This window comes from Chlorocebus sabaeus, chromosome 8 (genome assembly GCF_047675955.1).
Source record: "Chlorocebus sabaeus isolate Y175 chromosome 8, mChlSab1.0.hap1, whole genome shotgun sequence".
Taxonomy (NCBI): domain Eukaryota; kingdom Metazoa; phylum Chordata; class Mammalia; order Primates; family Cercopithecidae; genus Chlorocebus; species Chlorocebus sabaeus.
The window spans coordinates 69777672-69791010 of NC_132911.1; the positions used below are offsets into that span (position 1 = coordinate 69777672).

The 13339-nt window shown below is 38.7% G+C and overlaps 1 protein-coding gene across 1 annotated transcript in view; it reads right to left on the reverse strand.

Moving 5' to 3' along the window:
* Positions 1 to 10960: 10960 nt before the first annotated feature.
* Positions 10961 to 13339, reverse strand: part of ARMC1 (armadillo repeat containing 1) — a 31654-nt gene continuing 29275 nt past the window's right edge. Inside the window, exon 7 of the mRNA XM_008000763.3 lies at positions 10961 to 13099. Within this exon, the coding sequence (XP_007998954.1) occupies positions 12908 to 13099 (192 nt within the window). The 3' untranslated portion in view covers positions 10961 to 12907. The remainder of the gene's footprint in view (positions 13100 to 13339) is intronic.

The following is a 13339-nucleotide window of genomic DNA, read 5'->3' on the forward strand; positions in this document are numbered from 1 at the left end:
AACAGAGTCAGACAACATCTTAAAACAAAAATAGGTAAAATTTTATAAACAACTTTCAAATCTTTAGGTGAAACAGAAACTATTCCTTATAGAGTACACAGGCATCTTTGTTTTATATAAGTTTGTATTGAAAATAAACCAATATTCATTACACTTATGTATTTGATAGTTACAAATTAAAATGTACATTATACATACTTGCACCTACATATGCACATAAACTGGCTATAATTTCTTTAATAATGAGATTGCCTCTGTAGAGTAAATGACACAATAAATGTTCAACTATTTTGAATGGTTGCTATTTCCATTTTATGGTCAGTAATATGTCTTCATTGTTTTGAAAATGTAGGCATTTGAAATTAAGTAGTCAACAGCATTCATCTGTAGTAAGTGCTAAGTATGTTATACGTAAACAAAAACACTTATAAAAGCATCTTATGCATTCCTTTGAAACAGGTGAAAAATAACAGACATAACTTGTTTTAAAAAGTCATAAAATAGCTGCTTTTCTACTGATAACATTTTTGCTTTTAGCATTTCAGATTAGTATTTTTCATTTGGAGAATTTATAAATGTACAGGAAGCATGTACATTTAACCGATATTTATAGACCAACGTAATTTTGTTTGCGTAAGTTGTAATTTGTAAGATACCAAGTAGCAATGCAAAGTTATTACGACTATCAATGGCTTCTTCATACTAAAGCATTTATGTTCATGCCTTTTGATTAGTTGCTAGTGCTAAATTTTTTATATTCATTTTGTTAAGTATTTGACTACTCAAGCATTCTGGCCAAGATTGTCTTGAGAAAACTTTGAAGTATATTCTTGCCTTTTTACTCTGATGATGGTTTAGATTCTAGATATCTGGAGAATCTAAACATTTTTGGATATATGTATTGCTAAACCACCTATTTTAAAATAATACTAGTTGGAGCTAAAATAGAGTTTCAAGGTTAAGAAACTTCAAATCTATGGTCCGAGTGCAGTGATGTTTACACCTCACAACCAGTTACGGATTTCTTTGTTCCTTCTGCACTCCCACTGCTTCACTTAACTAGTCTTAAAAAAAAAGAAAGATTGAAGGAAATTTCAAATCTAGGAAGAATATCTGTCATCAAATAGCTGATCAGACACAAGCACAAGGGTAAAATGAGCATACTAAAAGCCATACAAAGCCTAGTAAATAATGAAATAGCAAAGATATCCAACTAACAATCAAAGGTTTTGTATACAAGTTTTTGTTCTAATTCATGATTTGTGTAGTTTCTAAAACCAGCTGGCTGGAAGAAGGTGCTTTATTAAATGGAGCAAAAGTTTAAGGTAGCAGGTCTCAGAAGATCTTTAAATCTTAGATGTGCACTGTATGTTAACACAATGTTGAAAAGAATACAAAAAGAAAAAATCAAAATAAAAATATTTGATGTGCAAGAACTACGTCGTGCTTTTCAACCTGGGCTGCGTATAAGCATAACCACAACATGGTTACAAAATACCCAAGCCCTTGCCCCATCCTTAGAAACTCTGGTTCAGTTGTCTGCAGTGGGAACACAGACTGCTGTTTATTAAAAATATGCTGGCCAGGTGTGTTGGCTCATGCTTGTAATCCCAACACTTCTGGAGTCCAAGGCAGGAGGATTGCTTGAGCCCAGGAGTTGAAGACCAGCCTGGGCAATGTAGTGAGATCCTATCTACATAAAAAAATACAAAAATTAGCCAGGCATGGCCATTTGCACCTGTAGTTCCAGCCACTCAGGAGGCTAAAGCAAGAGGATTGCTTGAGCCCCGGAGGTTGGGGCTGCAGTAAGCCATGGTTGTGCCACTGCACTCTAGCCTAGGCGACAGAGACAGACCCCATCTCAAAAAAAAAAAAAAAAAAAAAAAAGCCACACACACACACACGCACACACACACACACAAAGCATTTAGGAAATTCTAATGTATCAGAAGGGCTGAGACCCACTGAACTAGATGAAAGGATTAAATGAAAAGATAAGAGAAAGGCCGGGCACTGTGGCTCAAGCTTGTAATCCCAGCACTTTGGGAGACCGAGGTGGGTGGATCACTTGAGGTCAGGAGTTTGAAGTCAGCCTGGCCAACATGGTGAAAACCCATCTCTACTAAAAATACAAAAATTAGCTAGGTGTGGTGGCGCACACCTGTAATCCCAGCTACTGAGGAGGCTAAGGTGAGAGAATTGCTTGAACCCAGGAGGTGGAGGTTAGTGAGCCGAGATCGCACTACCTGCACTCCAGCCTGGGTGGCAGACCGAGACCCCGTCTCAAAAATTTAAAAACTAAAAAATAAAAAAAATTAGCTGGGCATGGTGGCACACACCTGTAATCCCAGCTACTTGCGAGGCTGAGGCAAGAGAACCACTTGAACCTGGAAGGTGGAGATTGCAGTGAGCTGAGATTGCACCATTGCACTCCAGCCTGGGCGACAGAATGAGACTCTATCACAAAAAAAAAGGTTAAGCAGATGACAATCTAGAAATCTGAAGCTCTATCATGGAAATTACCCCATTCATGCTAATATAAAAAATATTAGTGACTAAATTATTAAGACTGAGCACATTCTCACTGTGCTTAATTTTTTTGTTGTTTTTGTTTGTTTGTTTTTGAGACTGAGTTTCACTCCTGTTCCCCAAGCTGCAGTGCAATGGTGTGATGTTGGCTCACTGCAACCTCTGCCTCCCGGGTTCAAGCGATTCTCCTGCCTCAGCCTTCGGAGTAGCTGGGATTACAGGCATGTGCCACCACACCCAGCTAATTTTGTATTTTAAGTAGAGACGGGGTTTCGCCATGTTGGTCAGGCTGGTCTCGAACTCCTGACCTCATGTGACCCACCCACCTCGGCCTCCAAAAGCGCTGGGATTACAGGCGTGAGCCACCGCGCCCGGCCAAATATTCTCTTCTGTATCTGATCTATCTCCTGAATCCATCTCACTAGCATTTAAATACTTGTCTCTCCCCCATCTTAACACATGCATCCCTGGACCCCCTATTGGTATTCTTGCCCACAATCCTATCCTAACAGTGTCTCCTTGCTCAGTGCGCAACAAGACCATCAGCACAGCTACTAAGAATCCTGGGAGTCTTCCCTCACAACAAATCATCACATTCTTCTGCGATACAGCCTTAAAGTATAATCTCCCAAACATGTCACCTCTCTCCATGTTCACTGCTACTTACCATCCAGCATTGCCCCTGTACTGTATGTGTTAGTAAAAGCCTTGTAACTTTGTAGCCTCATAGCCACTTTTCTCCTCTCCAATCCACTCTCCACACTGTAACCTGACTAGTCTCATCTTAGGCAAGTACTGAACCATGCCCCATGTTTCCCATATGTGAAGTCCACTTTTTTTTCAAACAGAGCTCATAGGATTGTTAAGATCAAATACTAGACAAAACCACTTAGCAACTACAAAGCATAATAAATGGTAGCTATTATTAGTTTAACATACAAAGATTCAATACCAGTTGAACTACTGACATTAGGAGAAGAAATACTATAATATTCAGGGACTCGAAGAGCCTGCAAAATCTTGTTCAATCTGGTCTCCACCAACATTTCAATATAATCTTAGATTTGACCCAGCTGCCTCACTCGAAGCTGTCACAATGGGGGTCCCTTTGGCTGGAATGCTCTCCCTGTCCCCCCTTGGCCAACTAACTCCTGCTCATCTTTCAAGTTCTGGCTTAAACCACAATTTATCCAGAAAGCCTACCCTGACTTTCCCACTGCCCAAACCCACAAACACTAGGTCTTCCAAACCTATTGTGCAACTTCCTGATACAACACATTTGTGGTTATCTGTCCTATGACCTTCCTTCCCATAAGACTATAAATCCTATGAAAATCCTGTCTATAATTCCACCAAGGAGCACCATGAATGGAACAATGTAGGTTTTCAAATATTTGGTAACTGACTTTAATGACATAACTGAAAAAAAAAAATACCCTTTAAGTGCTATACTCAGGTAGAGAAGCCTGTGACTCCCTTTAGCATGAGTCGGGAATTATTGGCATTTCTCTTTCTCTGTGTCTTCCCTGAATTTCACCAACCAGAAAGGCCATACCATATAGCGTAAAAAAGTACCTTCATTTTTTGTTTCTAATAAAACTTTGGTGGATAAGACATCGCTTGGCCAATATTTTTTTTTTTTTTTTTTTTGGAAATGGAGTTTCAATCTTGTCACCCAGACTGGACTGCAGTGGCAAAATCTTGGCTCATTGTAACATCCATCTCCCGGGTTCAATCGATTCTCCTGCCTCAGCCTCCCAAGTAGCTGGGATTATAGGCACCATGCCCAGCTAATTTTTGTATTTTTAGTAGAGACAGGGTTTCACCATGTTGGCCAGGCTGGTCTCGAATTCCCGACCTTAAGTGATCCACTTGCCTCGGCCTCCCAAAGTGCTGGGATTACAGGCGTGAGCCACTGCGCCCAGTCCTTGGCCTATTTTATTATAACATTAGGAAACTTTATGGTGAAGGAAAAATATTAATTTTCTTTCCCATCTTAGACTGTAACTAATTGATCAGGATCTCAATTTTTCTTTAACTCATTACCTTACAGTTGCCTATACTTGTTATTTACTATTCAATCACAGGAGAAAAATTCCTGTAGATTTCCATCTCCATGAGTTTTACTATATATACTACTTCCATTAAAAGTCAAATAAAAGGGCTGGGAGCAGTGGCTTATGCCTGTAATCCCAGCACTTTGGGAGGCTGAGGCAGATGGATCACCTGAGGTCAGGAGTTCGAGACTAGCCTGGCCAACATGGCGAAACCCTGTCTCTACTAAAAATATAAAAATTAGCTGGGCGTGGTGGCGGGCGCCTGTAATTCTAGCTACTCGGGAGGACTGAGGCAGGGGAATCGCTTGAACCTGGGAGGTGGAGGTTGCAGTGGTCCGAGATCATGCCATTGCACTCCAGCCTGACCAACGAGAGCAAAACTCTATCTAAAAAGAAAAAAAAAAAGTTAAGTAAAAGATCAGGCCGGGCAGTGGCTCACACCTGTAATCCCAGCACTTTCGGAGGCCAAGGTGAGTGGATCACAAGGTCAGGAGTTAGAGACCAACCTGGCCAACATGGTGAAACCCCATCTCTACTAAATATACAAATAATTAGCTGGGCATGGTGGCGTGCACCTATAATCTGAAATACTCGGGAGGCTGAGACAGGAGAATCACTTGAACCTAGGAGGCAGAGGTTACAGTGAGCTGAGATCGCGCTATTGCACTCCAGGATGGACACAAGGCGAGAGTCTATCTCAAAAAAAAAAAAAAAAAAAAAAGAAGTAAAATCAAAACTAAAAGCGTAAACACCCATATAAGCAAAAGTTTTACCGTATACATCTTTATTTTACATACAAGTTATCTTAAAGCAGTGTACTTTTTCTCTGAGCTTCTGCACTGACAGGTGATGACTCATTTTTCCCTTGAAGTTTATTTCCTAAAACTAAGTCTGGCTTCTGACTCAGCTCTTTCTCAGTCTGCTTTACGGTGTCATCCACATTTGCTTTAACTCTGTTTTAAGGTAGGTAAAGTTGATTTTCCATGTATTTCTTTTTCCATCTTCTTTTATTCCCTACTGTCATCTTCAATTCATTCTATGCCACTTTCTTACCTATCAGTTTTCTAATTCATTTCTAAAGTAAAATTTTTCCTTTTCAACCAATCACATAAATACTTTTCCCCTGAAAGTACATTTTCCATTGCCCAATTTTGTTCCTTCTGCATAATTGGAATATTTCTATTTGCTACAGATCACACACAGAGTATTAGTGTTAATGTGTCCTAATGTACTATCTTCCACCTGAAATAACTAAACATGAGAAAAATAGTACTTACACAACTTATTAAACTTCTTACCAGAGGAGAATTGGTTAGAAAAGGACTTCAGAGTCAGTAAGGGCCAGAAAGAACCTCAGGATACAGGCTGGTCCTGAAGCCACCAGTAAAGAGAAGGCTTGGCATTAGGCTTCAATTTGGCTTGATAAGGAAGGGGGCAGTGCAAAAGGGGAAGCACAAGGTTTGAAAGAGATCTCTGCTGTCAAAATCTACATAATGAACCCATTAAGGAATGAAGATACAAATGACAGAAAATCAGTGGCTAAATATACAGCAGACTGTTTAAGTGCTGAAAAAGTTTGAACAACTGGGAAATAAATCAGCAAGAACCAAAACAAACATGGACAGCTTCATGGAATAGCCAGTTCTTGAAGAACAGATAGAATTTTTTAAGTTGAGGAGAAGAGAATGAGTGGACTCCCAAGCACACAATGCAAGTTTTACTGAAGTTTAAAGATGTCAATTTAAGTAAAAATAAGAGTGTCAGGTCAATTCACAGGAAAGGAGAGCAGGTCATGGTGATTCCTGGAAACATAAGAATTTAGACTTGACACAGTAAGCCATTAAATGCTTATAAGCAGAAGAGTAGAAAAAATCAAATGACTGATGTTGAAAAATGCTGAAAATGTTGAAAAGAATACAAAAAGAAAAAAACAATAAAAATCTTAAATGTGCAAGAACTAAATCATGCTTCTCAACCTGGGCTCACTCTCATTCACAGCAATTATTTGGGCAATAGACTAAAAGGTCACTAAGAAGGACCTCTGAGATTTAAATACCAGCCCTGCCACTGATTAGTTTTTAAGTGTACTTAAGACCAGTTACTTTATTTCAGACAAGATCGGGCACATTCAGGGTGATATGACCAGTTACCTTATTTCTAAACTTTAGTTTCTTGTGTAAAACGGGTAAGAAAAAGCCCAGCTCACTGGACCACTGTAATAATTAAAGGAAATAACACAAGTAAAGGTCCAATAGATAGTGTGGGATATAGTAAGTGCTCAAGTAGTGTTAAAAGTTATTAAGGCTGGGCACAGTGGCTCCCGCCTATAATCCCAGCACTTTGGGAGTCTGAGGTGGGTGGATCACCTGAGGTCAAGAATTTGAGACCAGCCTGGGCAACATGGGATAACACAGTGAGAAGTTGAGGGGAACCACTCTCACACCTTGCTGGAATACTCTCTAAGGAGGCAAGAACTATCAAAATTAAAAACCTAGCCTTTGGCCCATTTCTACATCAAGGAATCATTCCTACAGCTATACTTATACAGCACTGTTTTTTTAAGAGTAAAAGATTACAAAGCACTAAATAAATCATGGAACATTAATACAGTATAATACTTTGAAGCTGTAAAAGAAGGGAGCTGCTTTATACATGAATATACAGTAACTTCTAAGATACACTTTAAGGGAAAAAAGTAGGTGCAGGATATGACACTACCATTTGCGTGGGGAAAAAATATGAAAAAGTTAGTGAATTTGTAGAATCTCTCTGATGGGCATAAAAAATTAGTAAAAATGGCTGTCCCTGGTTAGAGGAACCAATAACTAAGGTTCAAAAGAAGACAAGCAGGACTTTCCGTTGGATGCCTTTTTTTTTTTTGTTTTTTTTGAGACGGAGTTTCACTCTTGTTGCCCAGGCTGGAATGCAATGGCACAATCTCGGCTCACTGCAACCTCCGCCCCCCTGGGTTCAAGCAATTCTCCTGCCTCAACCTCCCGATAGCTGGGATTACAGGCATGTGCCACCACGCCTGGCTAATTTTGTAGCAGAGATGGAGTTTTACCACGTTGGTCAGGCTGGTCTCGAACTCCTGACCTCAGATGATCTGCCCACTTCAGTCTCCCAAACTGCTGGAATTACAGGTGTGAGCCACCACGCCCGACCCTGGATGCCTATTTTTACAAGATGGAGTCTTGCCATGTTGCCCAGGCTGAACTTGAACTCCTGTACTCAAGCAATCCTTCTGCCTCAGCCTTCTGAGTAGCTAGGACTCCAGGTACATGTCACCACACCCAGTTCTGGATGCCTATTTTGAAAATGTTGCCAATGTAAAAAAAATTGTAAAAAGATAAATGAAAATAAAATCAAACAAGATGTTCACAGTTACCTAGACTGTCTATGTTGTGACATGACAGGTGGTTTGTGCTTTCTTATGCATTTCTGTAATATATTGAGCTTATTTTCATAACATAATATTTTAAAGAAGAGTATAAAGGAGGAAATTCCCGAAAAGATTACAAAAAAGATCTAGAGGGTAGGATGAATATGGAATATTTATGCTATAATAGGCAAGGCTAAATAAAGCAGACTGTTATTCTAACAATGAGATATACAACTGTGCCTTCCATAGTCTGAACTAATCCTAGCAAAACTGTGAAAGGCTAGGCTGGCGACTAAACTCTCAGGGCATTTTTGATGCTGCACAAAGCAGTCTAAACTTCAGTCTGTAGGCTTTTGTTGACATTACAGCTGAAAATGATGAAAATACTATTAAGATGAAACTGATATAACAGAATGGGCCATTCTAGGAGGAAGAGTAGCCTATTTCTGGCCAACAGGCATATCTTATACGGCTCTAGTAGTGTCTGATGGGTCTGGAAGAGCCATAAAGTCCAGAAGCTGTGCAATCTCAAAGCCAGCCACCCATATGAGGATAATGTGGTTTCCTTTAGACAGGTGCTGTTTTCCTGTGCTGTGGCCTGACTAGGCTTATTGCTTTTATATACTTACTTTTCTGGTCTCCAGACACTGAGTTTCTGACTGCTAACAGGTACCTGAATTAAGTCCCCAGACCAGATACAAGCCAAAGGGTCTGGACTAGAAGGGTGGTGGTAAATCTGGAAAGGCACAGCGGGGGAACACAAGATGCAGGCTGCCTTCTGGGGGAGTACAGACTCAGGAGCCAAAATGCCCAGGTTTGAGTCCTGGCTTCCCCACTTACTAGGTCCATAACCTGGCACCAATGAGTTACTTAATCTGTCTCGTTTTTCCCCATCTGTAAAACTGTGATTTAAGAGTACCTACCTCATAGTGGTTTAGGGTTCAGTGAATAAATATTTGTAAAGCATTAGCATAGTACATGGCACAGAATTCATTTTTGTTAAAATTTATTGCATGCCTACCATGAGCTCAGTTGTAACAAAAATTAAAATTCAGACTTTACATTTGATAGGTACTACAAAGGAAAAAAAGTGCAATCAAAGTTGACAGTACAGTGGAGGTTTAGCAATTATCTACAAAAAGGTAATTAAAATCCTGACAATAAATGAATTATCCAAGGGAGAAAATTTAGATAAAAATCAAAGAGCAGATGACTAAGCCTAAAAAAAAATAAAAATAAATAAAAATTTCAAAAAACAAAAACTCTCTGATTGGATGTGTGAAGACGGGAAGATGAGGAGTCAGATAAAGCATGATTAGAATAGTGTTTGAAGGCCAGGCGAGGTAGCGCACATCTGTAATCCCAGCACTTTGGAAGGCCAAGGAGGGCAAAGCACTTGAGGCCAGAAGTTCAAGACTAGGCTGGCCAACAGGGTGAAACCCTGTCTCTACTAAAAATACAAAAATTAGCCAGGCTTGGTGGCAGGTGCCTGTAATCCCAGCTACCGGGGAGGTTAAGACATGAGAATCGCTTGAACCCTGGAGGCGGAGGTTGCAGTGAGCCAAAATCACACCACTGCACTCCAGCCTGGGCAACAGAACAAGACTGTCTTTAAAAAAAAAAAAAAAAAAAAGGTTATCACTTGAGAAACTTCCAGTAACAATAAATCCATTGCACACTGTTAAATTTTTAGTTTTTAAAACACTCATCTTTCACTGGATCCTAATAATGGCCCCATGAGGCAGAGGAATCATCTCCATTTTACTAATGAAAAAAGTTTAGAAGTTAAAATATTGCCTAGGATCACACAGCTTATCAGTTATAAAACAGAAAATAAAAACCACTATTTTATGTATATCATTTTCTCCTGTAAAAATTCTGTAAGAATCAGGATAATTCTAGCTCCATTCAATGCAGCAAATATTATGCCCCCTCCCATTTTTTAAAAATAAAAACCAAATGACAAAATAAATGAAGACATTTGCTTTTTATTTGAGATAGGGTCTCGCTGTGTCATCTAGGCTGGCATTATCACAGCTCACTGCAGCCTCAATCTTCTAGGCCCAATCAATCCTCCCACCTCAGCCTCCCAAGTAGCTGGGACTACAGGTACTTGTCACCACAGCTAGCTAATTTTTTTTTTTTTTTGTACAGTCAAGGTTTCACCATGTTCCCTAGGCTGGTCTCAAACTCCTGGGCTCAAGCAATCCTCCCCACCTTGGCCTCCCAAAATGCAGGGATTACAGGTACGAGCCACTGTGCCTGGCTGAAATGTGTTAAATATTGATGTCAGAAATAAACATGCCCAGAAAAAATACATGACATTTTTCCTTTTGCCCAACAAGTATGTTTATGTTTTACTGATTTTTAAAAAAACTTTGCTCATTTCCCCTAAAAAATATCTGAGCATTTACTATAAGTCAGGCACAGCTACAATGTTAATGTGAAGACTCACATCATTATTGTACCCCATAAATATGCACAAATATTATGTGTCAATGCAAAGCAAAACTTAAAAAAGAAAGATTCTCTTCTCAGAGAGCTTAGTAGGGAAGAGACACTGGTAAATATGCAATTTTGATATAATGTGATAGATGCTACAATGAGTATATGCACAGGAGCAGTGATCCAATCTGGGGAGAGGCAGGTGTGGTGTCAGGAAGGAAACAAATGGAGGATGCGTGGGAATTAGTCAGGTGGCACAACTGCAGGGAACTGGGAAAGTGTGCCAGGCAATGTGTGTACACACAGGCTTAAGAGTAATCAACATAGGGAAACATCACACACCAGGGCCTGTCAGGGGGTGGGGGGAAGGGGAGGGAGAGCATTAGGAAATATACCTAATGTATGAGGGGCTTGAAACATACATGACGGGTTGACAGGTACAGCAAACCACCATGGCACATGTATACGTATGATACATTCTGCACATGTATCCCAGAACTTAAAATAAAATTTAAAAATAATCAATAATACTTATACCACAAGTATATAATATCCACTCAATTTTAATTATGTTACCTTTTATTATTTTACAATGTATTTCAAAAAAATGCTGTTACAGTTGCCTTAACTGCTCTATATAATCTGGAATAAAGAACTCTTAGAATTAGAACACACAAACATCAAGCAGTAATACCTACTTGTCCTGAAACATTAATACCAAAGGGATGTAGTTTTTAAATAAGCAGATGTGTGGCAATGCAAAATAAAATACAAATTTGTTAGAACAGTAAACTTTGCTTTAATGGCTATAGAAAGAAGGTGGTTTTATTTTCTTTTTTCAATACATCTGGTTCTGGCGGCAAGTTATATTATGCATTTAGAGCAATAGGTGCCCTGAAAGTTGTTGGGTTTTTTTTGTTTTTTGTTTGTTTGTTTGTTTTTCAGTTTGTGCGTGTCACTTGAATGAGAAACCAAACACATGAAAAAAAAAATCATCCTCAATGCCTCCAGTAACTCTCTCTCCAGAAGGTGATAATGTTAGTGACCTCAAGACTCTCACTGATGATGGTATTTTACAATGAAAACACAAGGAAACCTTTTGGGGTCCAATTTTCACATCATATTCTCCAAATAGTAAAATAGCAGCTCTACATGTTGATGAAAAGAAATTTCAGTTTCTTCTTGTTTTTAGTCTTATCAACATTAATATGTATCTAGATTTATTAATTTCCAAAAAAGAAAATTTTAGTTACCAAATATTTCAGAAATTTAATAAAGTATTACATATATGTAATTAGCACTTAACTACCAAAAAAAGTATTATATGTGTATTATTTATTTATCTTACCTTCACTGAAGTTCTTTTTTTCTGGCTGGACATGAGAAACAGGATTAAGTGATCAATCCTGGCTTTATTTCTTCATAAGCTATAATTTGGGTCTTTTTCATTCAACACAACTGCAGCATTTTCATAAAAAATTCACAAAAGGCAATATAAAGAAACACCTACTGAATAGAATTCTGTCGAGCAATTCATGTTTTAAAGTTAGACTCTATACCAAAGTGGCATTAGGGTATCATAGGCATTTGATTTTTGTTTTCTTTTTTTCAGTTTGTCAGTTCTTTACTACATTATCTTTTTCTAGCAGGAGATAACGTATAATCACAAAGTAAGGCCTAGAGACCATTTACAGTTGTTTGCAATATCATGATCAGGTTTAACTCTCAAGAGCTGATATAAGCCAAAGTGAAAAGAAGTCAACCAGAACCACATTTAGTCACATTCAAATAGTCTCCAAAAACACTTCGCTAATATACATGTTTCCTTCTTCTTGACTGATTTTGTGTTAATTTTATTAAAATTATAATGAATAAGGCTGCAAAATTTTTGTAGAGTTGTTTTTCTAGGGGACTATGTTCAAATGAATGTTTTTACTTTGCAAAATGTGATTAGTAATGTCCTTTCTATAAACATGGTTGGCAAAATAAAAAGGCACAAAAGAGGGTAACAAGAAATGTTTCCAGCTTTCAGTGAAGAGTACAAAGCATGTATCCTTCATGAAGAAAAGCACAGTAAAATATTCAGTAATTCATGCACAACTTGAGCTACAAGAAAACTTCTCTTCAGGTAGGTCCTGAGGCTTGAGGAGAAAACGAGTTTTCCTAATCACGTGCTTCATGTAAAATAAAATGTAAAGCTGCACATACACGTGTGTTTTAACAGTGGACCCATGGTTTTTAAATATGAGGCAATTAAATGAAAGAAAACAAAACCAAAATACTTTCATAACAAAGCAACTCCATCCGTAGCCTCTGTCCTTTTTACCACTCAGTGGGGTAAAATGTCCAATAAAATGTAAAATGCAGCATACGCAATCATGTAATCTAAAAACTTTTCATGATAACTTATTGCAAATTGCACTTGACAGTTCACCACAACAATGGAAAACTGGCCCCTTGTTGGTTCACACAGTCCTTGAGCCCCAAAGTGAAGTCACCAATAAAATGATCTGGATAAAAAGTTTGCAGCTGTGCTCAGCCAGCTAGCTCCACCTTCTGGGTGTGAGCCAACCCGGGACACCGCTTTGTCCTGTTCCTTTGTGGGACTCTCATCCTCAGGCAGGTAGTCAGGTAGCTCTGTGTTCTGTTCTACTTCCACAGGAGTATCTTGGAATGGGACCAACATCTGATACAGAAAATATTAACAGTTATTACAAAATCAACTTTACCCCTTATTCTAATTACCATGGTTATTCTCAGGGTAAACTTTCCTCTTACATGACTACAGGCCCAATTGCTGAGCAGCGTCAATACAGAAAGGAGTAAGCAGAGAGTACAAGTAAGAACTCAGAAGCTGATCTGCTGAAATTCTAGGAGTAAATGAGCAACCTTTCTCTGTGTAATAATGACTAAAGCAAGTGTCTAG